The following is a 27,356-nucleotide window of genomic DNA, read 5'->3' as shown; positions in this document are numbered from 1 at the left end:
GCCCAGCAAAATACTCTTGCCAATTTTCGGTGGGGGAGGCAGGACAGTAGTACCTTCTGCTGCTTCAGTTTTGAAGCTGTCTGTTGCAGTTGCCTTGCAGATGATGTGAGCTATTAGACACGCTTCCTTATTTTTTCCGCATCCTTTCTGTTTCCCCTTGGTAAAAAGAGAAGCTTCTTGAAAAGGAAGAATAATAATTCAGAAGAAAAATAAATAGGGAGAGTATGGCAGCTATTTCTCAGACAAATAGCATGTTTGATATAACTTTGGATGCAAATGTAACTTGTAAGGAATGACATGTTGCATTAGCATGCCACGTTCCCCCATGGTACAGACAAAAGGAATAGTTTTGAAATCTTGTGATACAAAGAGACCCTTCAGCATGCTGACTGGTAGTAGTCAGAGACTGTCTTTTCAGGACTCTTCAAGTGCATGGTAACTCAAAAAATGAGCTTTGTTGATGCTCCCTGAGAGCAGATCTGTACACAGCTCAGTACTGAGATTTTGATTGGTGTTGGTGCAAGTATAAATAGTAACCCAGATGAGGTTTCTTGGCTGGTTTATGTGTATGGGACTGATTATAATGCTAATAATCATTTCCTTTTAGTTGAAATACTTTTCACAGTCTCAATGTGTATGTTTCTAATGCAATATTTGTATGAAGGTAGTTAGTATAGAATGTCAGTTGATGTACATTTGGAAGACTGGTGTTCTATGAGACCAAAATGTTGTCCACACTGACATCTATGCCTAACACATTTTATTAGTCTCTATACCTCTTTAATAGACTGAAATTGCCCAGAAAAATGAATTCTGGATTAATGCTAATGGTTTTATTTCTGACTAACAATTTGACAGTAATCAGGCACAACTTCTTTTGCATGTAAATAACTTTATGTAGAGTACAAATTGCAATGTTATTTCTACTTTTAGTACAGAACTTATCCGAAGGCACAGTCAGGAATATCTCCAAATTGTGTTTGGTGTGTTTTAGCCCCTTGTTTTAGGCCTTTGTATTCTTTATAGGTAAGATTAATGCGATTAATTATGATTCTTTCAGATATAATTCTGTGAGGAGTAGATAGTAAGTTTTACATCATTGTGAATTCTGAATTTATATTTTATATCTGGAGAAGCCAGTAACAAATAGTATGTGAGCTAAGGATGTTAAGTATGTTAGCCTGGAGAAGAGGAGGCTCAGGGGTGACCTTATTGCACTCTACGGGTACCTGAAGGGAGGCTGTAGCGAGGTGGGGGTTGGTCTATTCTCCCATGTGCATGGTGACAGGACGAGGGGGAATGGACTAAAGTTGTGCCAGGGGAGGTTTAGGTTGGATATTAGGAAGAACTTCTTTAGTGAACGGGTTGTTAGTCACTGGAATGGGCTGCCCAGGGAAGTGGTTGAGTCACCATCCCTGGAGGTCTTTAAAAGACGTTTAGATGTAGAGCTTAGGGATATGGTTTAGTGGAGGACTTGTTAGTGTTAGGTCAGAGGTTGGACTTGGTGACCTTGGAGGTCTCTTCCAACCTAGACTATTCTGTGATTCTGTGTAAGGCTTGGGTGTTTCCTGTTTGCTGTTCTCATGCCTCACTTTCAATTTTGAGGAACCTTTATTTACGGAGTTGACACTTAGCATAGTCTTACACTGCAGTTTCAAAGTATTGTTGATAGATGCACATTTTTGTTTCCAACCATATTCTTTGTTCTTGTTTTACTTCCTGTCCTTTTTATTTTTAATCCTTTCTAGTAAAAGTTCGCATTATTATCTAAATTGTTCTTAGAAGTGATGTCAGTGTAAACACCAGAAATGTTTGAGGTGTGGTAGAAGGTCTAGTGTCAGAAGTGTGAACATAGTTACCATGCAGCATGTAAAGGGAGGAGGTGCATTGATTACCTTGTAAAATGTATTGCTTAATGTATTGCTTAATGAAAGCTGTTTTATGGAGCTAAGGGTTAGATACATAGCAGATTCGTGAAGAATTGTATTATATGCTGGGAAGTTAATAAAACATGTCAGCTTACAGTGTCTCTTGAGTTCAAATAGGTGAAAGGGAAAGGATTAATGTATGAATTCTAACCTCAGCATTAAATTGATGAAATTCAGCACTGATTTTGTTAGCCATTGGCAGGTATGAGGAATCTTATTTATCTTTTTATTCTAAGCTGTCATCATTTAATGACTGTTGCGCCTTAGAGGGTATAAATAAATGGTGGTGTATGAGTACTGACGTAACATCTGTGGCACAAGAATGATTTTTAGGGAAACCATAAAAACAAGTTTTACTCCATATTATATTTGAATAGAGATTGGAAATGCAAACTGAATTTCTCTCTTAAAAGTGTGTTTTTTTATATTTAACAACATAGTGGTTCTGGTTTGATATGACTTACTGTAGGCAATTAAAATAATTAAGCTTTCTGACTTACTTTCTAATCAAGTGTTATTATTCTAGCTGACAAGTCAAGACCACCTTCATCAAGCCCTTCCAGTATTATTCGCCGGACTTCGTCATTGGACACACTTGCTGCTCCCTATCTTGCTGGACAGTGGCCTCGTGATAATCATGGACAAGCTGTTCCATGTATGAGAGACAAAGCCACTCAGGTATGCCAGTTTTTTTACTTAAGAATATTTAAATCCAAAGACAAGTTTTAAATGTATGAATGCTATTGCCTTAAAAGCCTTCACTTTAGCTTTCTTGCTTAAAAGTTCCTGTTCACTTGCAAATTTTAGGAATTCTACAGTTGCAATTACGTATGTGTTTTATTTGCATTCTCTAAAAGACCGTGAACTGTGGTGTTTGTTTTAAGTTCCACTTTCCTCTTATCTCAGAGAAGCAGTAGTGCATTGCACGTCTGTTTTCTCGTTGTTCTTACTGTGTGGAAGACACTGGATTGCATTGGTGTTAAGTACTATTTAGTTTTCATTTATTCAAAGGAACTTGAAGTAACTCCTTATATTTATGTCTCTCTCTAAAAACGCTTCTGTAGTGCCTTTATAAAAGCTATTGTAGCCTTTTCTGTGATAGGCTGAATATCATAGTATTATCCTGCTTCTTTGGGTGCAGTTGGACAGTGGATTTCCCTAATTTGTAGAGTAAAAGAGCCAAACATCTCAGGTTTTAAATCCCTAATCCTAGAGCATGGTTTCAACAAGTGGGCTCCACTAGTTCTAAAGAATGTAAGAGAAAGGTAGTGGGAAGATAAAGTGGCAGCATCTGGGACATACTTGAATTTAGCCTGCCTCCAGTTTGGTAACAATAATGGAAATGCTGGCACAATAGATTTCAGTGTGCTGTCTACTCAGGTATGTTGGATGTTGAGCAGACGATGTCTGCTCTACATGATGCCTGTTACTGTATGGCCTTCTCAAGGTCTGCAATATTTTGTGCAAAGAAAAGAACCTCAATCCAAAAAACATCTTAGTAGAAGAGGAGGATGTTTCATAGGGGATTATGCCCATGTGGATAAGGTAAAAATAGAACCTAGTGAAGAAAGAAGAACTGAGAAACAGGTTTTCTCTATGGGAAAATGAATAGATAAAATAGTTGGAAAATTGGGTAAAAGGGGTAAGCAAGTCCTAACAAGAGGAGGAGTATGAAGGAAGGAATACAGTACATAAGGAATTGCTATTCATGCATAGCGTTTGGCTTATATTTTTATTTTGTCTTTCTTTCGTTTCTGATGCACCTAGCTGCTATAGTAGAAGGGCTTATATATATAAAAATAAATGTATTTGCAAAGATTTGTGGGAAGAGCATTAGGTATTTCAATATGATGAGTATATTTGACAGTTATTGATGTTAGAATAGTGCTGAAGGAAATAATCTGATGCACTTGCTGATTTAAAATTTATTAAACCAGTAGAAAATCCTGGGATATGGACATACATCTGTATGTCCAAACGTTTTGTTGACGTGACACTGACAAGGTTTTGTGGCTCTTAATCTTCTGTGCTTGAAAGCAAGTATTTGAGTTAGAGCCAAGTTTCAAATGTGATTGACAATAATAGTTAGCTTTCCTAGATGGTATCTCTCTCCAGTTGTGTTGTTTAGTGTTTCTGAAGATGAGATGATTTGATGAAGTGTCACTTTGTAAAAGTATCATGGCTCCAGTGTGTGATTCCAGGTTTTGTGAAGTCTGGCATACAGATTTACTGATTTCTAACTGATGTCACAGTCTGAGTCATGGTAACAAAGGGAATGTTGTTCATATGTTGCAGGTACAAATACATACCCAGTTATATACTCATTTACAGGAGTTTGGAAATCACTGTTGAAAATTACATGCAACACTTGTTTCAGAACTCTTAGGTTTCATATTGAGTGTGAAGGGAATGACCAGAAGTACCTACATATTCGAACCAAAGGAAGGATGCCACATCTGGCAAAAACTGATGGTTAAGGTTTATTTTTACATAAGCATGACTGTGCTGCTGGAGGAACAGTCAGCAGTATTATGGCAGAGTGAAATGAATATGTTCTGATTTCAAAAGTTTAGGGAACAGGAATTGAATCTACTAAGACAGAAAAGATTTTCCAGTTGAGTAACCGGGGGATCTTGATTCTGAAGGTTTACAGCATTGAGCATAGAGTCATTCAGGAAGCAGACTGGGTGGAGGCAGCAATTAGTGACATACTTTGGCTTGCAGGCCTTTGGCCATGACCTACAGGCATCTCTAGCAAACTGTGTAAGAGATCACCAGAGACTCTGTGTATCAGATTCCTGCTTTGACTGTTTTGGATGAAACCTGTCTATAAAACCAGACTGAATTATGTACATACAGGATGTTATTGGGTGATGAATACATGTGTAATTGAGCATCCTGTAGTCTGGCTAGAATTCATAGATGCAGGTATTGTTTTAAGGGCTGCTAAAACAGTGATTGGTAACTTGTGTGTCTTTCCTTTCAATCAAACCTTCTTGGCTTTAACTGTATTGACAATTGCAGACATATGAAAATACAAATTAAAATTAGACAGTTTCTTTGGAGTATTTGAGTTCTTATAGAATAACATATAAGGATAGATGAATAATTATATAAGATATTATATAATGTGTTGTGTGTGTTGTGTATAAACACAAATATTATTATATAAGAATAATTACATAAGAATAATTAGAGGCCAGAACTTTGTAGTGGAAATTACAACTTTTATAAAGCGTTCCAGTATCTGTGATAAATTTAGCATTAATTACATTTCTTGTGACTGTGTGAAGACCCATGACAAAAATTAATATACTTAATCTTGGAGGGCTTACAGTTCGCTGCTTGAGAAGGCCATTCTGGATGTGGTTATGTGGGAACACAAACTTTGTCCGTAAAGTATGCAGTAATATCACAGGCTTGTTTGTGTGTGTTTTTCTACCTTAAATAAAATTTGTCTTAATGATACTTTGAATTTCTCAGAACATTTTCACCATGGTATATGTGTGTTTTTCTATATTAAATGTTAATGCTTCTGCTGATTCAGTGAAATTAGCTTAGTATTTTGTGTGTTGCTTTCTGTTTGGCCCAAGACACCTATGAACCTAAAGCCCTTTAAGGCATTAATTTGATTTCCTGCTTTGCAGTAGCTCCAGTGGTGTTCTGAGTGGTGCTCAGAAAAGGTGCCTGTATTTTTCTCAGTCTGAGTGTGAAAACGATTTTGAAGCTGTGCAGGCTTTCCCAACTACTGAACTGCTCTAGCTAATGCATCAGAAACACCAAGTTCAGCATCTGTGTGGGAAACAATAGATACCATCTCCCCCAAATTCAGCACTGTCCAACTGGTTCTTCAGAGCTCATCTGGCTGTTAATACTGCCTTACCAATTTTCAGTAAGGTAGAAATGAAACTAACATATACCTGTATTAAAGTAGGTCTGAAAGTTTGTGAACGCATAGTTTCACTCGACATGCTCATATTTTACTTGTCAGAAAGGCAGTGACTAGTCAGTGACTGCTTTTCGCTCACAGTTCTGAATCTAGCACATCCTAACATAGTTCTCTTCTAATTTGTCTCATAACATTCTTCCCAAAAGTAGAAATGTTGGTTTTGTTTTTTAATCTGTAATCTTGTTACAGACTGAAAGTGCCTGGGCTGAAGAATATTTAGAAAAGAAGAGAAGCTCTCACAAACGTTCAGCATCATGGGGCAGCACAGATCAACTCAAGGAGGTTAGGAGTGCTATTATTTGAAATACTTTTGGATTAAGTTAACTGCTGGCATGCACTGTTACATGAATTTTCAGGAAGGAAGGTGTGAATATAATTTTACTTCCTACAATGCCCAATGTAATAAACAATCTGTTCATTTGGTATTGATTTCTTATAGTAATGCAGGTATGTTACAATTTTTAAACCTGAAGTGGGGGATAAGGGGAGTGTTAAATGCAGATAACATTCTTTCTCAGAGGAAGAAATCCAGCAATGACCCAACTTGTTCATATATTTCAAGTGCTTTCATTAAACCTGAGCTATCTTCTGGTCTTGAGCTTAAGTGGTAACTAACATGTTAAGTTTGCAAGAACCTGAACATAATTTTGTGCTGCCATTAATTATTAAAGTTGTGGTAGTAAAGAATTTTAGCTAAGTACTAGAATAAATTAATGAAACTGTGTGCACAGCTGAACTTATCTGGTGAAATCTAATGTGATTTTTTTCTTCATTAGATTGCAAAATTGCGTCAACAATTGCAGAGAAGCAAACACAGCAGTAGGCATCATCGGGATAAAGAAAGACAGTCTCCATTTCATGGTAACCATGCAGCCATTAACCATAGTCAGGTAAAGCTGTGCTCTTCTGGGACACCTTCGGTAGCTAATACTCTTTTTAGAGGACTTCAAGGTTGTGATTTGTTTTACAGGGAACATAAAAATATTATGTACTTCTAAATTTGTTGTGGGTTAAGTGTATTCTATGAAATAAGTCCATTTCCTTTGACTGTGTGAAGTGTGTGGGGTCCAGGATCATTTTGTTACTTGGCTAGGTTTGCTTGCAACTCTATCATTCCATGAATTTCAGATAGATTTTTCCTTAAAGCAGGACACTAAGCTTATATTTTTGTGGCCTATGCTTAAGGATGACAGGTAAATTTAACCTAAACCCATGGATTATCTTTTTCATTAAATATTGCTGTAACGATAATGAATTTGCATGTAGAGTATGGCATGGAGCAAACTGGCAGTAAAATGATACAGACTCAAAACTGTAGCTAATGCTGATCACATTGTCTCTTGACTGCAGCACTTGTTTAATCCTATGATCAACAGGTTTAGAAAGCTTACCTGACAAAAGTTTGGCAACTTTTTTTTACGGACCATATTAAACTTCTTTTATATACTGTATTAAAAGTGATTATGTTCTTAATGGCTGCATTCAGCCTTTTATTTTCTGCAATTTATCATGCCTTGATACTTCAGAGTAGTGAATGTATATCTATGATCTAACACCTTTTTTAACAGTTACAAAAAAGAACAAATATGCCACATTTATTTGCCTTGTCAGTTGATATAGTTGAAAGAAATTGTGTAACTGCTGATACTATAAATTGACAAAGTAACTTCAGCTGTGAAGCTTCTCTGCAAACTTAATATTCTCAATTGCTCCTAAAATTCAGTTAGCATTATTTTAATAAATAATGTATTTTGTTGGCTGCTTCCTTTCTGTCCTTCCATTCGTCCCGAAATAATTTAGGTCAGGGACGGAAGCTATCACAACATCAGCATAAGTCCTGCTGTATGGGTACTCACCCATTTTGATAAATATGAAATGAAAAGTAGAAAGGAGAACCATACGTACAATCTTGAGGAGCTATGTTCTTTTGTGCTTAGAAAACAGGTGTCTGAGTGAACCTGTGATACTTCAATACTGGAAATAAGAAAGTAGTACCGTGTTTTGAGTTCTTTTGCACTGTTCTTAACTACTATTTGTATAAAAATCAGTAACATTTTTTTCTGAGACCTAACTTCTGTTATAGTTCATTTAATTAAGATTAATGAATCTTCAGTATATAAGTGCATCTTAAATTCAATTTGTTATTAGTTCAAATGCTATGCTACTAGCAAGCATTGTATTTAGTGTTTTTAGAATTAGGTTTTTGATAAACTTTAGGAATTATTCAAATGCTTTAAATGTCCAAACAGAAACTGTTCCCTCTTCCTCTTCTATGTAGTGGAGTATTAACCTAGAAGCTAGAAAGGAGAAGAGTTTGAATTTGAAGCAAGCTGCCTAATATTCCCACATTTGATCTGGCTTGTTTAAGCATGGGTGCAGTAGAACATGCTGTACAGTAGAACATGCTTGGTGATTGTTGTAGCTTAAGTCAAAATAAGACAAATAAATGAGACAGTTCTGTTTTTTGTTTTTTTTTTTTTTTTTGACAACATTTATGATAGTTACCAAAAGATTTAAAAAGAAAAATATATATGTGGATGATCAGAATACTTGATGCAAGTATTTTATCCAAATCTGTAAAATGTTTTTGAAGACTTGTTCTGTACTTACGGGGAATTAAGACATTTTAAGAACAGCAGTAGAAAATAAAAACTGAGGGACATTTGTAGTAGGCACTTGGCTACATTGGGGAATTGCATGCAGGTTTCACTTGGTAGTTCACAAATCCATACATTTCTGATTACTAAGTTACTGTCATTCTAATGTAGATCATCTTCTAGCTGTTCTAAATTAATGTCAAAAATCATCAGAGATGCTACTATTTTGAAAGATACCACATGAAAATTCTACATACAGGAACTTGTGGCATCATAATGACATTATGCTCATTAAATTTTACCTACTGTATGGAGGATTTTTTGCATTCTACCAAATTTTAAAGTAAATAAATAAAATATTGCAAAATGGATATTTATTTTTGGGCTTGTGAAACAGACTATAAAGTATAAACCGAGAAAAGCAGCTTTTCTGGCATTGTGTTATAGAACAAACCATTGTTTTTCTTGGTAATTTTTGTGCCAGCTGTTATGAGCCACTTGTGAAGGGAGGAAGCTACAAAGGGCTTCAAAAAGAGTAAGCGAAAGGTTAAATTAATGGCATTTATAGGCAGTTTTCTAAGTCAGAGTCAAAACTTTTAAGTTCAAGCTTCAAGGGCAAAGTTCCTAAGCTTTCTAGTTCTTTCCTAGGGAACTGCTAAACTGGAATTTCTGGCATCAGCTCAGTTCCTTCAAGATTTCTGGAAAAGACTGCATATAAATGCTTGCAGTTAGTGATGATTTTTAATTTTTTTTCTTTACATTTCCAAATTGAAGGAAACTTGCAGTTGTTGATTCTGTAGGATAATACAAAGATTTCTGAGCTCAAGGAATTGAACTCCTACTAAAGCTGAGAAACAATGTTAGGAAGTCGCTGTAGCAGTCCCTTCACAGAGACCGGGTTGACTCCGTAACGTTTTGGAGATGACTTACTCTTCTAGTTAGTAATTCCAGTGAATCTATTTTATCTGTTTTTCCCTATTAATAAACACTTAAGCTTTTCCCACAATTTCTACTAATGCTTTTATATACTAGTAGAGTTTAATAGTTGGGTTTCACTAATATTTTTAGTGTTTCTTACCACCTAAGGTTGTGTTTAGTTGTACTTCTTCCATGATTTTTTTTTAAGAAAGAAATTCATGCAATCTTCATGGAGTACGCTTGTTACTTATTCCTATCCCTTTACTCAGAATTAGGAAATACTTGGTAAAATCAAGTTTTTGCTGCTGGCTTTTTTCAAAAACAATTGAATGTTTGTGTGTGTGCATGTGTTTTTTTTCCTTATGCCTAGTGTTTCATTCCACCCTTTTTTTTACAGGAAGAGGCATTTGCACAAAAATCATAGTCTCGTTGAGTGATGTCAGGATACTTCTGAGAGTGTTGGGTTTTGAATTTATTATGTTGTTACATGGTGGTAAATCTGTGGGTTTTTCTTTATTTAAAAAAGAAAAAAAACGCTGCTTTGATTTTATTTTTTTTCCTAATTAATATAATGCAAAAACTAGAAATGAGGCCAGAGGTGAGGCTAGATGGAAAAATAAGTAGATGAGGTTTATCAAAATAATTCTTTTTCTTCAGTGTACTTGGCTGAAGTTACTCTGTTACTTGGTGTTAATTATCAAGCCCCCCTTTCACTTTTCTGGAAAGTATGTTTCTCTAGTGTCTTACCAGTAGGTTGATCCTAACCAACCACTAATATGTGACCAACTGTACATAGTTTGCGGTGGATTTTTTTTTTTGTTTCACTCTTAACCATCTTATGTAAGTAGAAAATTTTATTTTTAGAGTGGAATTACTGTGTGTAATTCAACTTCAAGGTGATTTGATGTTAACATACGAAGTATCAGAAGACCTTGGATTCTGTTTCAAGTTCTGTTGCTTGTTGGAAAAATTGGAAGAGGTTAGAGCATATTTCTGAAATGCCTGAAAAAAAAAAAAAAAAAAGATTTGTCATCACCCGTATTTTGTCTCATGGGCTTATACTGTACCCATAAGTTTCAGAACTCTGTTCTGCACCAAACAGCACATTAATATGCAAGTGTTATAATTACTATCCTATATTTGACAGCTTGGCTGGTTTCGTGTGTTCCAAAATCTGCAGATGAGGGTAGTCAAAAGCATCCTTGTGTTAGTAGCCTATTCCTGTATGTCACAGGCTCCATGCAGACCTTTGTGAAGGCAGTACTTCGTGTGTGCAGGTTGTTCTGAGGCTAGTTGTTCTACCACTGTGTTAGTGCCTCCTTCTCTTTCTACTCTTTGGCAGTCCAGGTTAACAAGTCACCTTCTCTTCCAAAGAAATTTTCTGTGCATGTCTGAAACATGTGCAATAAGCATTCAAAGAATAGTGAGCTATTCTCGAGCAATTTTGTGCTTTTCTGCTTTGAGCACTTCAAATAGTGCTGTGGTTCTAGGAATTTGTGGTAGACAATCATGATTAAATGCTGGAGAATTCCCAGATTTAGCTAATGGCTGCTGAAATCTTAGACGCTCTAGCATACATCATTCTGCTTTCTACTTTTTAACAAGTTTGGTTTGTCATAAGAATGTGTAAATGAAGTAACTGTGTAAGTAACCAGTCTTTAGTACCTAAATTTGTGCTGATATATCTGTATTATGAACAGGTATCGACCTGATTGTTGATCAGAGGCTTTGTTTGGAACATTATTATCAGGGGTGATTTCTCAGACTTTTTTTTGCTCTTCTCCAGTAACTTCTATTTTCTCTTTTTAGTCTTAAGGCAAGACTTTTCAAAGTCTTTCCAAGTTTGGCAATTCTAAGAATGTTGAATTTTTGTCGACATAAACAATGAGTCACAAACATTTCCTGAAGAGAATTTTTGCAGTCCTTTGCAAGCCCCATTTTATAGCTATCCTAATGTTTCAGTAAAGCAAAACCAATATAATTCATAAGTGATTTTCCTATCTTAGAAATCTGTGATAAGTCTGCATGATGTGTTAAGAACTCATGTTTACATTAATTTTTCTAAGGTGGTCTGCAGGCCACACATTTTACATGGCTTTTGAGAATTGACATGTCAAGTCACAGTTCTTTGGTGTCCGTCTACGTGCAGTCTAGTTACTTAAAGGAAAGAAGGAAAAAAAAAAGCTCAGAAGAAAAGCTCTGAAGACCGGTGAGAAGGCTACCTTCCTTCAACCAGTAGAGATGTTCTCAATCTCAGCATATGTGGCCATTGAAGAATTCTGCACGGGAGTTTTACTATCCCTTTTTTTAAGTATACTTTTTTTTCAAAGTTCAGTGATCTGGACTAAGAGTGGTGCTATCTTGCATTTGTGGAATATTTTTTCTCTCTGTGCTTGTCACGGTACTGTAGGCAATGCCAAGCTTCCATTAAAACATAATTTTAATGGAGTTACAAGTGATAAATCCAGCAGAGAAGGAAGTGAAATTATGGTATAGTCCACGCCAAAAAGAATGGGAATATGTTTTAAAGGCTTCAGAAGTACTTGCATTTGAATGTTCACTGTTAAATTTTCACTTGCAAAGCAACGTAGAGCTGGAGGCAGACTGTATCAAAGGGAAGTTTTGAAACTAGACTGAAAAGCTATAAATTGGATTTAAAAAAAAGAAAGGATGCCTTCAATTTAAGACATCCATTTTAACACAATCACTATAGTTTCATGTAAGTCATTGATACTGGGGAGTAGATACGTTCTGTTTAAAGGATCATTTTTGAGTAGAAGTAATAACTGCATCATTTAAGTAAATCTGTGTTGCTTTCTCACTGTCTCTGGTTCTTCAGGCTCCAGTCCCAAAGAGTGCTCTTGTTCCTGTGATACCTATTACCAAATCAACAGGATCGCGATTCCGAAACAGTGTAGAAGGACTGAATCAAGAGATTGAGATAATTATTAAGGAGACGGGAGACAAAGAAGAACAGCTTGTTGTATGTATCTGCCACCATGATTGCTTTCTGTAATTATTTTATTTTTGTTTTGAAGTTAAAAGCTTTATTTTGCACAGTTTCTGAATTAAATTTATTAGAAAAGCAAAATTCCAGACAAAACTTAATTTGAAAAGTCTTGTGGAAAGCAAAAAGGAGTTAAAACTTGAAAAAGAAGACAGGAAAATACAACATGTCTGTTTTTAGAGATTCTGTAATGACTTTTTCTTCCCTTTGCCCAATCTGAAGAAGTGTCTCCATCCCAGCTGAAGCAGAACTTATCTGTTCTTTTATATTCAGGTATTTTAGAGGTAAATTTGCTGATAAAGCATCAAAAATATGGGCCATGAAGACACTTAAGGGACTGTACTATCTTTCATGGGAGCAGAACCTTAGAGAGCTGGGATTGTTCAGCTTGGAGAAGAGATAATTCAGGGGGACCTTATCAATGTGTAGATATATCTGATGGGAAGGAATAAAGAGGGAGCAATACTCTTCTCAGTAGTGCCCACTAGCAGTAGAAGAGTAAGTGGGCACAAATAAAAACCATGAAATTTAATTTGTGTGCTCTGAGTAGAGGTTGTGGAGTTTACTGTTTCTGGAGGTACTCAAAACCTGACTGGACTCTGGGCAGCCTGCTCTAGTTGCCTCTGCTTGAGCAGGGTAGTTGGACTAATGATCACAGGAGGTCATTTCCAACCTCAACATTTCTGGGATTCTCTGAAGTCTTGAACTGTTGTTCTTTGTTTCCAAACGTGACTTATTCTATCTTCTGTTGAAGTCCTGTGTAATAAATTTTATACTTCAGTTTTATGAAACATGGGGAAAAAAGTCAGTACTACTGGGTTTAAACAATTTACCAAACAGATCAGAACAGTTGACTGATACCCTTTGTTTTTAACAGCCTCAAGATATTCCAGATGGGCACCGTGCACCACCTCCCTTAGTTCAGCGGAGTAGTAGTACTCGCAGCATTGATACCCAAACGCCTGGTGGAGCGGACAGGGGTAGTAATAATAGCAGCCGTTCCCAGTCAGTATCTCCAACCTCGTTTCTTACCATCTCTAATGAGGGCAGTGAGGAAAGTCCATGTTCTGCAGATGATCTTCTTGCTGACTCCAGAGATAAAGGTACTGTGTAACTTTAAATGTTTAACAGTGCTAAACTTTAACTCATTACTGCGTAGATGAAGATGTAGTAATTGAGGGCTTTTAACATTTCTCAAAACACTTTTTTCTTTTCAAATTATCCATTTATTCCAAATTGCTCTAAATACTGTGTGTGTGTGCACATACATGGTGTTCCATAATTGAAGCTTGATAGATACGTGAGGACTGTCTTTCCCAAACAAGTTCTTGTTTTTAAATAATATGTTCTTCAAGTACTTTAAGCAAGCTAGGGAAGCAGGAGTGTATACAGTTAGAGGTGGAACAGCAAAATAAATCAGTCCTTTTGGTTCTGTCAGGATCATTTATTTTTACCAGCAAACTTCTGAGATACAACAGAATCTTACAATTTAACAGAAACCTGTACTGTTTTTGTTTCGCATATGGCTCCTGCCCATTTCTTTTGGCTAGATGATGACATCACATGACCACAGACTCAGATTTTCAGTTAAAAACTGAAAATGTCCAGGAATGAATGCAGAGTAATCTGTGTATGATATGAAGAAAGGGATTGAGACAAGAAAGCTTGCTTACAAACAAAATGATTTTTTTTTAAATTTTATAACATTGATAAACAAAGTGGGGTTTAATTTAAGAGTAATTTTTAGATATACATTTTATAGTGTTTTTATAATGATGTACTTAAATTTTTTGTAGTGTGACACATTTCAGTGATCATTTACTCTGTTCCTGCAGAGAATGGGAATAATTCTCCCTTGCCAAAATATGCTACCTCACCAAAGCCCAACAACAGCTACATGTTCAAGCGTGAACCACCAGAGGGCTGTGAAAAGGTCAAAGTCTTTGAGGAAAGCTTGTAAGTCAATCTTTACTACATAGGAAATAACATTTAACATTGAGAGTTACCCACTGGCTGACTGATTTTTGTGTCAGATCAAAATAATTAGCCTTATTACTAAAACCGTGCTGATAGCCAGGTCTCTGTTTTTGTATGACTGTATACTGGAATATATCTGTATCATATTGCTGGAATTGTGTGTTAAAATCAAAACCTCAGCATACTGTTTAGTTGTGTTGTTATTTAAGTTTATTTTACACCTGATAGCTTAGGCTTCTGCTAGTTTTACTTGTACAATCTTTCCCCTTCTTAGTTTTCAGAATTAGCCTAAAAAGTTTACTTACTGACCATTTTAAATGTCAAGGGTCAGTTTCATTCCAATCAATTTTTTAATAGCCGAACTAGCGTAATGTAAGACTGTTACATGGCAAATAGTGGGTAGGAACTCAAACGATCAGGCACGGGGAGATTTACTGAGAAGCTGTAAATGCAGGTGCATCAGCTAGGCTATGCCACAGCTTGTTAGCTGTATGGCACCTTTTTTTTCTTTCTTTTTTTTATACCCTACTGTCCAAAGCCCAGGGAGGTATTATTAGTAGTGGCAAAGTCCGTTCAGTCATCTTATGGTGAAGACTCAAATGTAGGTTGAGGTAGCTCTGTTATTTGGTCCTTCCCCAAATCTGAATAGTACATCTCAGGAACCTGTTCCACATTTGTGTAGACCTCTGTCATTCTTGTTGGGCATCTGACCATGCCTATGAAACTTGTGCACAAGTTAGAAACTAGCTCAATTATTCTGCTTCCTTTAGGCTAGTAGTATCTCTATGTTACAACATCTCTTAAAGACAAAAACAAAAAATCCCACACACTTTACAAGGAAGGAATATGTGTAAGTAAAAATTCCTACCTGTATAAGCTTAGAGATGATGGAAGTGAGAAGCTACAGGTCATTTATGAGATAAGTTTTAATATAAATTAAGCATTAGTCTTTAAGATAATAACTGAGTGAATACTTCATAAAATTTGGGAACGTCCAGGCTTCATACTGAAGCTGCTCAGTGCAGAGTGCTGTGCATTTTAGAAACAGAACTGTATGGTTTATAAAGCCATTCCTGAAAGAGGTCTGAGTAGTCTTTTTTTTGGGAAAGGCTTCTTCCTTTGTTTTATAAAACACTAATATATTACTGAGTCCTGCCTCCTTCCCCTAGGTCATGGTTAAGAAGAATCAAATTATGCTCAGAATTGTCCTTTGCAGAGAATTGCATCACAACTGGGCTGAGTTAATACAATTTTTCTAAAAAAAAAAATAAAAATCCTCTCTGCTGATTTGACATTAGATTCTTTTTAAAAAAAAAGAGTTGTTAATTTGATTATTTGTTAATTTATAGTAAATTCTTAAACCAAACATGTACTGGTGTTTGGATACTCTTGTTTAATGTCAAGTGGAGATGATCCTTGTGACTGAGGTATCAATTTATAGCTCTGAAAGGTGAATGGGTGTCCTGAGCAGTTGAGCAGTAATGCTACATGAAGTACTACAAAGGCATGTGCTCTCATATGTGATTTAAAGCATGAGGAACAATGCAGGAAGCAACATATCAAGAAGTGACTTGGATTTAGTGACGAGCTTTGTGTTCTCTGTACTATCAAGAACCTGAACTTTGTTCAAGTTCATGTATCACTCTACAGGTGTAGCATGGTAAGAGCCTGTTTGTTTAAGCTGCTAAAACAGGCAGAAGGTTGACTTCTGCTGTTAGACAGTGGGAGATATCACTAATGAAACATGTCATGTTTTGAATAGTGTCACTTTGCACAGAGCAACAGTGCAAAGATCATCCCCATAGCAATATTTTTGTTGGTCTGTCTTATTATGGCAGATGTTAATAGCCCAAGTAAGATGTAGGGGAGGCATACAGTAAGTTGATGAGTCCATCTTGAAAATGAATTCCACAATGAAATTTAACTGTAGCATGGTGGCTTCTACATTTATCAATATTAAGAATATTTGTCTTGTTTGTAACTTCAAAGATGCATGTAATTGCCAGTACTGCAAATCCAGTTTAGGAACTGCATTCATCTGGTACTTGGATTACACACACGTAAAATACATGAATGCAACTTTTCAAAGCTTAGCTTTATTTTGACATGATTTCTATTTGAAGCTTACGGGATTTTCAAATGTTAAAAAAAAGATAAACAAGGCTGATCTCTGTTAAGCTTGGTTAGCCTGGTAGAGTGAAGATAGAGGTGGATATGGCTTATAAACACTTGGAAGAGAGCGGTAGGTTATAGGCTAAAGGACAGTGCTAGTAACATGAATGAGTGTGAATTTTGGATGGCTGTTTTCCGGCAGGAAAGAGAGACTTTGGAACAGATTCCTGTGGTTTGGTCTTCACGTAGAGTTTGACTAGCGTATTAGATTTATATTGCAGGGTTCCAAGTAGACACAAAATCCATTCGTATTCTATCCAGGATTTCCCTTTCAGTTTTAGCTTTTATAAAGCATACCACTGAGATAGTGAAACTGTGTCAGGATCGAAATGTGTGTTTCATTCCTAGGTTATAGGTACGTAATTATGACTATCTCTTTGAGCATACTGCATTTTACTCTCTGCACTGAGGTTTTTAAGGCATGTTCATCTTTTATGGAGATCAAGGCCACACACAGATGAACGTGCGAAGAAGGCAGAAGTCTTGAAGAGGGGGATCCCATATGATCATGAACTACCCCCAAGATATGTAACATTAGAAACATTGCTATACTAGCTTTCTTTCGCAAGGCTTGCTGTATACAGTGTGTCTGCATGCACAGGGGGTCCTTGTTGGTCTGTGAAAGTTTCCAGAGAATGTGGTTGAGACTTTCTCATATATTGGGTAGAACAGTCCATGGATGGGCTTTATGATCTGCAACATGAAGATTGCAGGTCTAGATTTTTGGAGACATCCTGCTTAAAAAAAATGCTGTTTATCTTACAGTAGAAGTAAACAAGTAGTTTAAGCAATCTTGCTATTTGCCATGTGGCAGGAGTGTCATTAGGACAACACTGACTAACTGAAATACTTCAGGTCTAAACCTAATCTTGTTGCTGGTGACATGCTCAGCAAGACACATTATCTGCCATTAACATAATTTGTTGAATGTTGTTTTAAAATTGTTGTGTCTATTTTATTCTAGGCCAAAGCCTCTTCATGAAATTCCAGCCTTCTACTGTCCTGACAAGAACAAAGTGAATTTCATTCCTAAAAGCGGCTCTGCTTTCTGTCTTGTCAGCATCCTCAAGCCTCTTCTTCCCACACAGGATCTTACACTCAAGGGCACTACACACAGCCTGACTGTCTCCTCCAGCATGACACCTGGTTTGTTACAGCCGATTTCAATGGCTTCATTGTCTGCAAACACGGATCAAGACAGGATCTCTCGTGGAACAAGTACAGTAATACCACAGACCTCTATACTCCAGCAATCAGGACATATTGAGGAAGCTGAAGGGTAGATATACATTGTCTCGAAATTTTTCTGGGTGACTACCGGGAAAAATTGGAACCAGTTGACTGGATCTTTCTGATCATGCTATTTGCATTGTTTTAACAACTTATGGCACTGTCGTAATTGACCTGTTCATACATATAATTGACAGTTTGGTAGCACATTAAGTTCAGGATGATGCAGCAGCTGATGCTCTGTTGCACTTTCTGCTTGTGAAGACTGCAGTTCTGTTTCTCGCCTGCTTTTTTTTTTAAACACTGGTGAAAACAAAAACTGTCATAATCCTTTGCCATTTAAAGGACCAGTTGTGATGCTGTGTGTCCTCTGACTTTTTTTCATTAAAAGAAAAAGCTCAAGATCAACCAGCTGACCCCATTTTACCATTATAATCTGCAGAGGAGGGGCAATCAAATGGTTTTGCAAGATGTCTTTTGTATGAAAATGTGTATTTTATAACGAAGACTTTTGTGGTGTGTAGCAGGTAGTGTTTAAAAGACATTTTTTCTGGTGACAATTCTCTCCCCTCTTTCCCCACACACACTTTTTTTAGTAGGGAAGTTTATTTTTACTTGGCTGTTTTACAGCTACTGGGACCAAAGGATTGCTGAAGTATTTCAGCAGTCTCAAATTATGTGACCTTGCTGAACAGCCTCAGCCCTAAACAAAATAAGACAAGTTAATGTGTTTGAAAATTTTAAAACTGAAGAGTATCTAAAAAGCAGTGTTAGTATGTGGTGTACTTTTTTTTTTGTTGGTATCATAAATTTGTGCTTCCGGTAAATCACATTCTTAAAACTCCTTCCTTTACCTGGTTCCACCCAGTATTGGTTTATTGGCTGGAGAATTGCATTCTAAAGCGCTTGTACCAGTAGTGTTCCATTTGTCCATACAGTTTTTGTGCAGGTGTGGGAAAAACATCTTACCCTCCTGTTCTCTATTCTTCCAGAAAATATGCTACTTGCCTCTTCCTGGTTTGCTTGGCTACTTACAGAGTTCGTCAGCCTGAGTCGTTAATCGTTCTTGGCACAAACTTGCTCTGTTGTGACTCATCACTGTATTATAGACCCTAGCCATGTAATAATGAAATACCTGTGCATGATTCCCTCTCTTTTGTCATAGCGTTTTGTGTGTCCTTGAAGGTGATGGCTTGTCAGCCTTGGCATCCGTTACACAGTAGTTTACAGTGCCAGACACATTCTCTCTTTTTGGACTAGCAATTTAGGCTGTCATGTAAAACAGGATTTTTTAACACCTAGTCTATCCTCATATGCAGCAATTTATGGTTTCTTTAAAGTTACAGTAAAAGGTGAAAATAGGGGAAAGGGACGTTTCAAATGGAAGCTGTTCAGGAACTTCAGCGAGGTTTCTCTTGTGTTCCTAGAGTGTATTACTTGGGTTTGAGTATATACAACATACATATGCAAAAAACTGCAGTGACTTGAATACCAGTGTCATATCAACGTATAAAATGTCTGCCTTGTACCCTCTTTCACAGAGGTAGATTAAGTAATTTCAAATTAATGTCACTGTGGATACTCTGTGGGTCTGAATATTGGTCTGTTACACATGAGCAGTTCTCACTGACTTGCATTTATGGTGCTTCCATAGTGAAGACTCAGTCCTCCCATCGCCTCCCCCCAGTTACGTGTAAAGATTATACTGCAAATGTAACAAAATTGTTCAGTGCTCATTATGCTGAATTTGGTTGCAAACGTTTCACTTAGAAAACAAAGTTATGTGCATACCTTTGCAGATAATAGTCATGGTTTTGATGCACACTTACTCTTCCTGTAAATCCTACGTAAATAACTGTCATATAGCAATAAATTTTACTGAGAAAGTAAGTGTAAATCACACTGGCCTATACAACTCCTCCATTCAGGATGAATTGAGCCCCTCTTTTAAAATTATGCAAGATTTCAGCAAACAAAAAGTGTACCTGGAGGTATTAAAATACTAGATCTGTTAAACTAGTAAATGAGCAGAATTTGATTTGCTATCTTTCTTCCCATTAAAATAGATAGATGTGTGCAGATGGGATTAAAGAGCTCCGTTTTGAAGTAACGGCTCTGATTTACACTGAAGAAGTTGTTGAGGGGGAGAAGGTTTTAAAATAAGTGGGTTTGTGCATCAAATTTGTGTAATATGATCAGTTAATGGTTCTTTTCTAGGTTTTGTGGATATTAATTTCTTCTGAAACAATTGCAGAGAAAGTTGAAGTCTAAGATATACTACTTTAGATAGGTTGTTTAAAACTGGTATGACTGGATTCACAGAAGATGGGATCATTCAGGTGAAGGAAGTTCTTGTAAGTCTGTTTTCTATTTCTGTAGCAGTAGCTTGTAAAGAGCTTCTCTATCAATGCCAAAATGCACAGTGCTTTATCAGGAGATCTTAACTGAATGGTTAAGAATCGAAGGGCTAAAGTTAACATATAGCCTTTATTACAGCCTTGAGACTTAACTGGTTTCACCAAAACTGCATTCTGATGTTTGTTTTCATCAGAGTGATTCTACCAATTAGCAGTGGGCTTTCTTAACCTGGGACTTCTTTTTTCCACTTGTTGTAGTACTCAAGCATCTCTTCAGTAGTTTACATTGTATGTTATCAGACAATGTACAGTATAAATTAGTGAGTTGCTCTGATTTAAAAAATAAAAATGAAATGTATGAGGACTTTGCTTTTTATAAAAAATTGGATTCAAGACAACATTCAATTTTTTTATGTACAGGATTCTGTTGATTACTGTGGCAGCTCTACTTTAATGTGAATCCACACTAAAGACTCAGAATTAAGAAAATACAACAGCTCTTGTTCTGAGACCAGCTTTTACATGTATGCACACAAAAATTAGCCTTAAATTTCACGTGCTGTCTTGTGCCATAGCAGAGCTGCAAGGTAAAGTATTTAAATCAATTTTGAAATAACTTTGAGAGTGTGTAGAACTTTCTTTAAAACCTCTTATGCATAGGGTTGGAATATTTGGCTTTATGGGGGGTTAATCTGTGTTGTTCAAGTACAGTCTTAATGAAAGAGTTCAAGTTCTTTTAGCACACTTTAAAACCTAACTATGCATAGACCTAGTCAGTTCCTTGATTAACTACTTTGTAGCTTAAAAAAAACAAATGCTTAAAGGTCTATTTTTTACATACAACTTGACACACTTGATAATCTGTTTTCCTGATATTTCATAGTACTAGCCAAACTGAAATCTGGTGGCAGTGTTATTGAACACTGACAGTTGACTTTCTGAGATACACTAAGAGATGTTCCTTCAGTTGTAAATTCTATGTAATTCATAAGGCAAGAGGTTGTTGTAATGAAGGTCTATGCTGGCAAGTATGACTATTGGACTCTTTTTAAAACTCAAGGCACAATGACAAGAATTTTTTTAAACCTTAATGTGGTTCAGCTGTCCTTTCCTTGCTTGGTGCTGTAGCCCTTTAGCAACAGATTTAAGTACTTGGGAAAGTAAAAGTTAATGCTTGAGTACATATACCTTGGAAGGAACACATGCATACACTGAGAAAAAAGGGAGTGAAAGTTAAATATCGCATACCATGGAACTAAATGACTGCTGTGTTTGCTATTGCTTTAAGTAAAGCAGCTCTTAAAAAGTATGTTTACTCTCAGGGCTATTTGTTGGTTTGTTCTAAAATACAATTTACTGAAATTGAGAATTTGAGATTGTTGAAGGACACTGAAGCTGAGCCTTTTGAGAAGAAAAAAAACTTTGAAAATAGGTTCTTGCATTATTTTTATTGCTGTAATATCTGGAAATGTTTTAAATGTTAATATTACACACATATTAGCAGATATATTTGAAAATTCTTAGTCCTACCGTATATAAATCTTACTGCTTCTGAATTTGAGACTCAATGAGTTAAAAGTTGCTAACTTCTGAAACAAGGGACATGTGACATTAAGAGAAAACATTGGTAGTGAGGAGAAAATGGAAGTCATATGCATTAACCTTTCTTCTGCCTCAGGCCTAACTTCTTGTTGCTTATTGAGTCTAATAGAATTCAGGGGCATGGCAGTAATGCCTTGGTGAAGGTCTGCTTGTTTAAACTGTATGGTTTGATACTTATAAGGTGTTTTTTTTTCTAATGGATGGACTTGCAGACCTTTATTCATCCAGAATTACTGCATACTTAATATAAGTATCTTCAAAGCAAAGCTTGTATTACATTCTTGTTCTCATGAAATTAATATAACTTGCAAAAAAGACCCTTGATACCCAAACACTTGAGAATGTCAGGACTGTACTTCCTCCATATAATTTTGTAGTTTAAGTGCCCTTGATCAAATGCCATAGTCTAAAGATGTTGCGGTAGACCAAAACCTGGTTAGTATCTATTAAAATAAAATTTTTAAAAAAGTTCTTGAAAAGGTAATGGAAAGTTCACCTTTCCTAACTGAGGGGGTGGAAAACACTGTGGAGTATTTATTTCATTACAGTCGAAGAGTTGATATGAAATTGTTTTTCTAAACCTGGCTCTACAGGAAAACAAAATGACCATTAATTGCAAGATGTACCTCTATATTTTATTGACAAGAATTTGTGAGTGTTTGACAGCTTTGGGAATCAGGTCTGTTCTTGGCATTTTGTTTAGACAAGGAATGACCTAAATGCATTGTTTTGAAACTGTTACACTTTGCATGTCAAACGGGGAGAGAATGCTAACTATTCATAAGTGTTTGGTGAAATTCCAGTCCTGCATCCCAACCAACTGCAACAGTCTTTCTGAATGCTCCAAATGTAAATGGAGTTCTGTTACTGCTTTCTTGACTCATTGCATGTCATCAGTAAATACTTAGATATGGTCTTTGCTTAATAGTTTTTCACTGGGATTTGTATTTGACTACGAGACTTCTGTAGTGTTGACAGGTCTATCTGAATTGCAGAAGAGGATTAGGCCTGAAAACACTAGAAGTTACATTTATTACACGGATTCATTTTGAAACAACTCTCTTTGGAAAATCTAATAAGCTAAAAAAAAAAAAACCTCTGGACACCTCATCCATCCTAACTGTCAATGTTATTAATAGTTAAATGAAACTATTGCTTGGCTTTATTCTAAATTATCTTTCATTTGTTGAAACGTGCAATTCTTGAGGGTAGCGGTCAAGGGCTGTCCAAAACTGCCATTAGATTTGTCTTTGTATGAAATTGGCTGATACGTTTTTCTCTGTTACACTGTGATAAACTTGTGGAGGTGTTCTTGTGTATGTTGTACTGATCAGTTACTTGTTGCATGTAGGCTATTTTTGTAAGCAAGGGGAATTCCAGGGATGTTTTGCAAAAAGGGCCTATTCTGAGATGATGTACACTGGTGTAAAACTGGAGCAGCTCTACTAATTTCAATGGAATTCTTGATTTACACTAGTCTTTGCTATGTGTAGTTATGCCAGTACTATTTTGCACAATGTTGTTTTATATCTTGCATTCTGACTTGTGGACTGTTTCTACTGGAAACAGGGAAAATTTTACAAACTGCAATAGTGGAATGTTTTTGGGATTTTTATTTTTTGTCCTAAAATAAAATCATCACTTCCAGATATGGGCTGATTTTGTTTTTGTTTTTTGTAGTGAGAAGTTTTGTGTGCTCTGACAGCCTGAATATTTGCATCAGGATTTACCCTGTAGGCAGTAGGCATTAAATCCAAATAAAATATGCACTTTTACCCCTTTCAAACAAAATTCACCAAGGTGGAAATCTGATTAATCCATGATCTTATTTTTGCAGTGCATCCTCACAGCAGTCAGACTGAGAATAATAAGTCTTCCCTGTCTTCATCTGCAGTAGGTTTGGTCAACTCCTGAGCACTTTACAAGTCCATTATTAGAGGAAGATGCTGCAAATCCTGGATTTTAGCAACAAAAGCATTCAACTAGTGTTCTGAGAGTAAAGGTGGAGAGACAAGACTGAGGAAAAAAGACCTGGATGTCATAGAACCACAGAAGCATAGAATAAGGTCCTTTGCGACCCAAACCAAAGACCATCTAAGTCCACCACCACCCGCCATGGGCAGGGACACCTCCCACTAGGTCAGGTTGCTCAAATTTCCTGCTGGTGAGCTCATAACTGCTGTTCAGTAGAACATGGGTATCAAAGAAGCCTACTGGGAAGGGTCCTTAAGACGTTTTTCGACATAATCTCTCATTTTGTGTGCTTCTGACCACTAAAATCAAGCCTCTTCATAATCAGGATTTGGAGCCAGAGCTCCTTTATACTAGAAACAATGGTGATCTGGGTGAGTTATGTACTTAAGTTTTTGCTAGCTCTTGTATTAAATTTAAGTCTAATTTGTCTAGAAGGCTTGGAGAATTATCCTTTCTGCAAAATCATTTGTCAGCTAAATTTCATTCCAGAACGAAGAAAATAGAAGACTCCTGAATGTTGGTAAGGAATTGAAGGTCTTCCAGGGTGTACACCATACAACAAATCTGGCTTATGTTTTCCCATCAGTAGGAGGAGGGTTGGGCCAATACACGTGACAGCAGCATCGTGATCCAAGTGTGTGCATTTTATAGCAAGGTCCATGGGTAAATTTGTGCTGAATTGATAGTATTTGGTTAAAATTTAAAACAAAGTGTTCTCATCTTCTGAGACGTTTGGAGCAGAATACTAGAGACTTCTATATTTCTGTTCTTTCCTACCTGTTCTGCAGTCTGTGGATGTTTAACTGTCTCTAAGTGAAAACAGGTCCTGATTCTTTATTAAATGTGCTGTGACCACGTGCTCCATTAAACTATTTCTTCCCTACTAATTTCAAGTGTGTTAACAATGGTTTTATGCATGTGAGGAAGAATAGATGATTTTACTGTTAATACATTTTTATATCCTTTTTACCATACTTTCTGCATACTGTTTCCTGTTACTTATTTATGGCTTTTAGAAACAGTTGGGAACTACTTTTACTGCAGACTAAATTTACATGCAATGCAGTATACTTTGGTATCTCCTCTAAATCTACAGCAAAACCAAGCAAAGCAGAAAGTCCTTGTCAACATACCCTTTATCCTGTGTTTATAGGACTCCATGTAAAACTGATATAAATGATATATATACATATATAAAAAAGCTCAATGTACCACTAAGACTCCCTCAGCAATAGCAATTCACCAGTGCTATAGTGCCCCCATTCCCCAGTAATCCTGTTCCATTTTTTTAGTTTGACCTCAAGTATCTGATTCCTTCCAGTGTTTTCCATCCTGTTTTACTGGGCATGAGTAGGTGGTTCACGTTGTAATTACTGGGTAGTCCTTTGCATTTTAATAGTAATGCCTGTGCAGCTGACTTTTATCTATGGAAAAAAAGCTACTTAAAGGGCTTTTCAAAATGGGAAAGGCACATGGGCCTTACTAGATATTAGTTTAGAAGAAATCTAACGTTTACTGGGAATGTTTTGGAGGAAACAGTGATTCAAAGGCCACTTTGTTCAAAGTAGTATTTTACGCACCAGACAAGTGGTCTAACAGATAGCAAATATCCACCAACTTTTGAAGCTAAAAATTGGTATTTTTTTTCCTACTGGTTACTTTTGTGTTTAAATTCTTTTCACACCTTCTATTATATGCAGGTAAACTGCTCGGCATACTAAGAAGCTGATGAAGATAATCTATGAAGACAAAAATAACTGAAAGAGTAACTCTGTGTGGTGAGCTGTGACAGTCCAAGTCTTGATTCACTGTTTTAGTTGTGTTCATCAGTTAAATAGCTGTTCACTTTGTTTCTTTAGACAGAAGTGAGCTAGAACCAGGCAGGATACCAGTTAGAATTTCTCAGGTATGTTTTCTAGTAGAGTTAGGATTGACTGTACAGAGAATTGGTATAGAAATTACAGTCTAAGGGTGCTTGTGTTTTGTTGTGTTCCCTTGCTGTCATCTTGTTTCCTCTTGGGTCTCTCCTCAGCTTTTGCAAATTGTTAGTCTTAACATATTCTTACCATAAATGATATTTACAGGAGCTCTGCTCAGCTGCCAGACATGTATGGGATTCAGAGCTGTGTAGAGTAAGCTTAACAACAGAATATGGTTGCAGAAATAATTCAGGTGAAATTCTCCCACACTTGAAATTGGGTTAATCACCACTGCATGTGCACTTTTCATAAGACTTAATCATGCCAATTGAACTTTACTTGATGCCTCCTGCATTGCCCATTTATAGAACCTTATTTCCTGTGCCTGTATTTCTGAGGGAGTCCTTGGACTCGGACCTCTCACTGCTTGTTTTGACACAGGAACGTGTGTGTAATGAATAACACTCTGACATTGTAGTGGCATTACTTGCAGAAAATAAAATAAAAAAAACAACAGTATTAGATTAAGCGCTAATTACTGCAAGAAAAATAGAACACTTCATTAATTCCTACGATTCTGAGCTTAGGTGTGTAGCTGGTCTGATTAAGCTATTCATTGAGAAACTCTGTTATACAACACACTATGGATGCTTTTGCTAACTGTAAAAGTTTAGCTGACCAGCATAAAGACACTTCAGTTTTGATGGAAATGGCTGTTGGAGAGGTTTCCACATCTCCTGTATAAGTCTCCTGTATAAGCTTTGGTAAATAGTGAGCATTTCAAGAACTCATCTAGCTGTGTGTGTCAGGCAGAAGAGAATCTATGCTCTCTGCACTTCTGGACAAATTAACAAAAAGTCTAAATCCTGGGCTAGGCCAGGTCTTCTGCATGGCTTCTGCATAATTGTGACCTAAAATACAGTTCCTGTGTACAGCGTTTACAGAAGTACTACTCAGCTGCACAATATGTTCAGAGTTCAGCCCTGATGAAGAGCTATGGTAGAATTTTGTTTACAATTTTCAGGTAAAATTATTCATAAATGATGCAGTGAATACAGTTAACATAATCTGGGAAACTATAAACTAATCTGAGCAGTGTTTTTTAAAAAAAGAAATCTAGACCATTCTTAGTCTTTTTATGATTTGTAGATATTCTGTGATTTAATCTCCTTTCAAGAGGTTATTAGCAGCATGTTCCTGCAGGATGTATAAAACAACTCCCTTTCCACACAGAAAATAATCTTTTCTTAATGTTTTTTGATCCAAGTTTAAGTCATGTTTTCAGCTCATGAAATTGCACTTTATTTCTGGGAGCTGTTTGCTAAGTTTTACTGCATTTCTTCAGATAGAACTGCAAGGGTATATGTTTGCCCTGAGAGTAGGACAGGTGGCAGCATTCTTTTACGGGTATGTAATAGCTGTTATCCCAAATAGCCAATATCCATCTACACCTTAAGCCCAATTCATTGAATGCGGTAGGTCATTTAGTTCAGGAGTCATAGGATGGGGTGATTCTAATCTTAAACTGCAACCTCTGGACAGCAATCAAATACAGCTAGTCACAGACCATAGTTTGACAAACGTTTCTTTGGTTGCATTGCTTATTTAAAGTGGTACCAACCTACACTTTTATTTGCTTCTAGCACAGCACCTTCAGTTGTGTTATAGAACTTCTTAGAACTATGACCCCAATTAAAAAAAAAGCCTTTTAAACCCCCCAAGAGTG

The 27,356-nt window shown here is 36.5% G+C and overlaps 1 protein-coding gene across 2 annotated transcripts; it reads left to right on the top strand.

Moving 5' to 3' along the window:
* The first annotated feature begins 2,454 nt into the window (after nt 1–2,454).
* Nucleotides 2,455–23,386, top strand: FAM117B (family with sequence similarity 117 member B). 2 transcript variants are annotated; one of them, XR_004752420.1, is made up of 8 exons: nt 2,455–2,606; nt 6,067–6,159; nt 6,654–6,767; nt 12,232–12,375; nt 13,277–13,502; nt 14,235–14,355; nt 17,513–20,132; nt 20,556–23,386. XR_004752420.1 is itself a non-coding variant. In XM_035331881.1 (7 exons), the coding sequence occupies exons 1-7, from the start codon at nt 2,586–2,588 to the stop codon at nt 17,829–17,831; spliced, it is 1,038 nt and encodes a 345-aa protein (XP_035187772.1). In that variant the 5' UTR covers nt 2,455–2,585; the 3' UTR covers nt 17,832–23,386. The 2 variants fall into 2 exon arrangements, 1 of the variants encoding a protein (XP_035187772.1); XM_035331881.1 differs by having other exon boundaries at nt 17,513–23,386.
* The last annotated feature ends 3,970 nt before the right edge of the window (nt 23,387–27,356 follow it).

This window comes from Oxyura jamaicensis, chromosome 7 (assembly GCF_011077185.1).
Source record: "Oxyura jamaicensis isolate SHBP4307 breed ruddy duck chromosome 7, BPBGC_Ojam_1.0, whole genome shotgun sequence".
In the NCBI taxonomy this organism is placed as follows: domain Eukaryota; kingdom Metazoa; phylum Chordata; class Aves; order Anseriformes; family Anatidae; genus Oxyura; species Oxyura jamaicensis.
This window is presented reverse-complemented; position numbering and strand designations above follow the sequence as displayed.

Bases quoted from the DNA above. Each gene is read 5' to 3' on its own strand.
- FAM117B (XM_035331881.1), top strand. From the start codon at position 2,586: ATGAGAGACAAAGCCACTCAG. The intron at 6,768-12,231 runs GTAAAGCTGTGC...CTGGTTCTTCAG, and splicing joins CAGCCATTAACCATAGTCAG to GCTCCAGTCCCAAAGAGTGC. The intron at 13,503-14,234 runs GTACTGTGTAAC...CTGTTCCTGCAG, and splicing joins TGCTGACTCCAGAGATAAAG to AGAATGGGAATAATTCTCCC.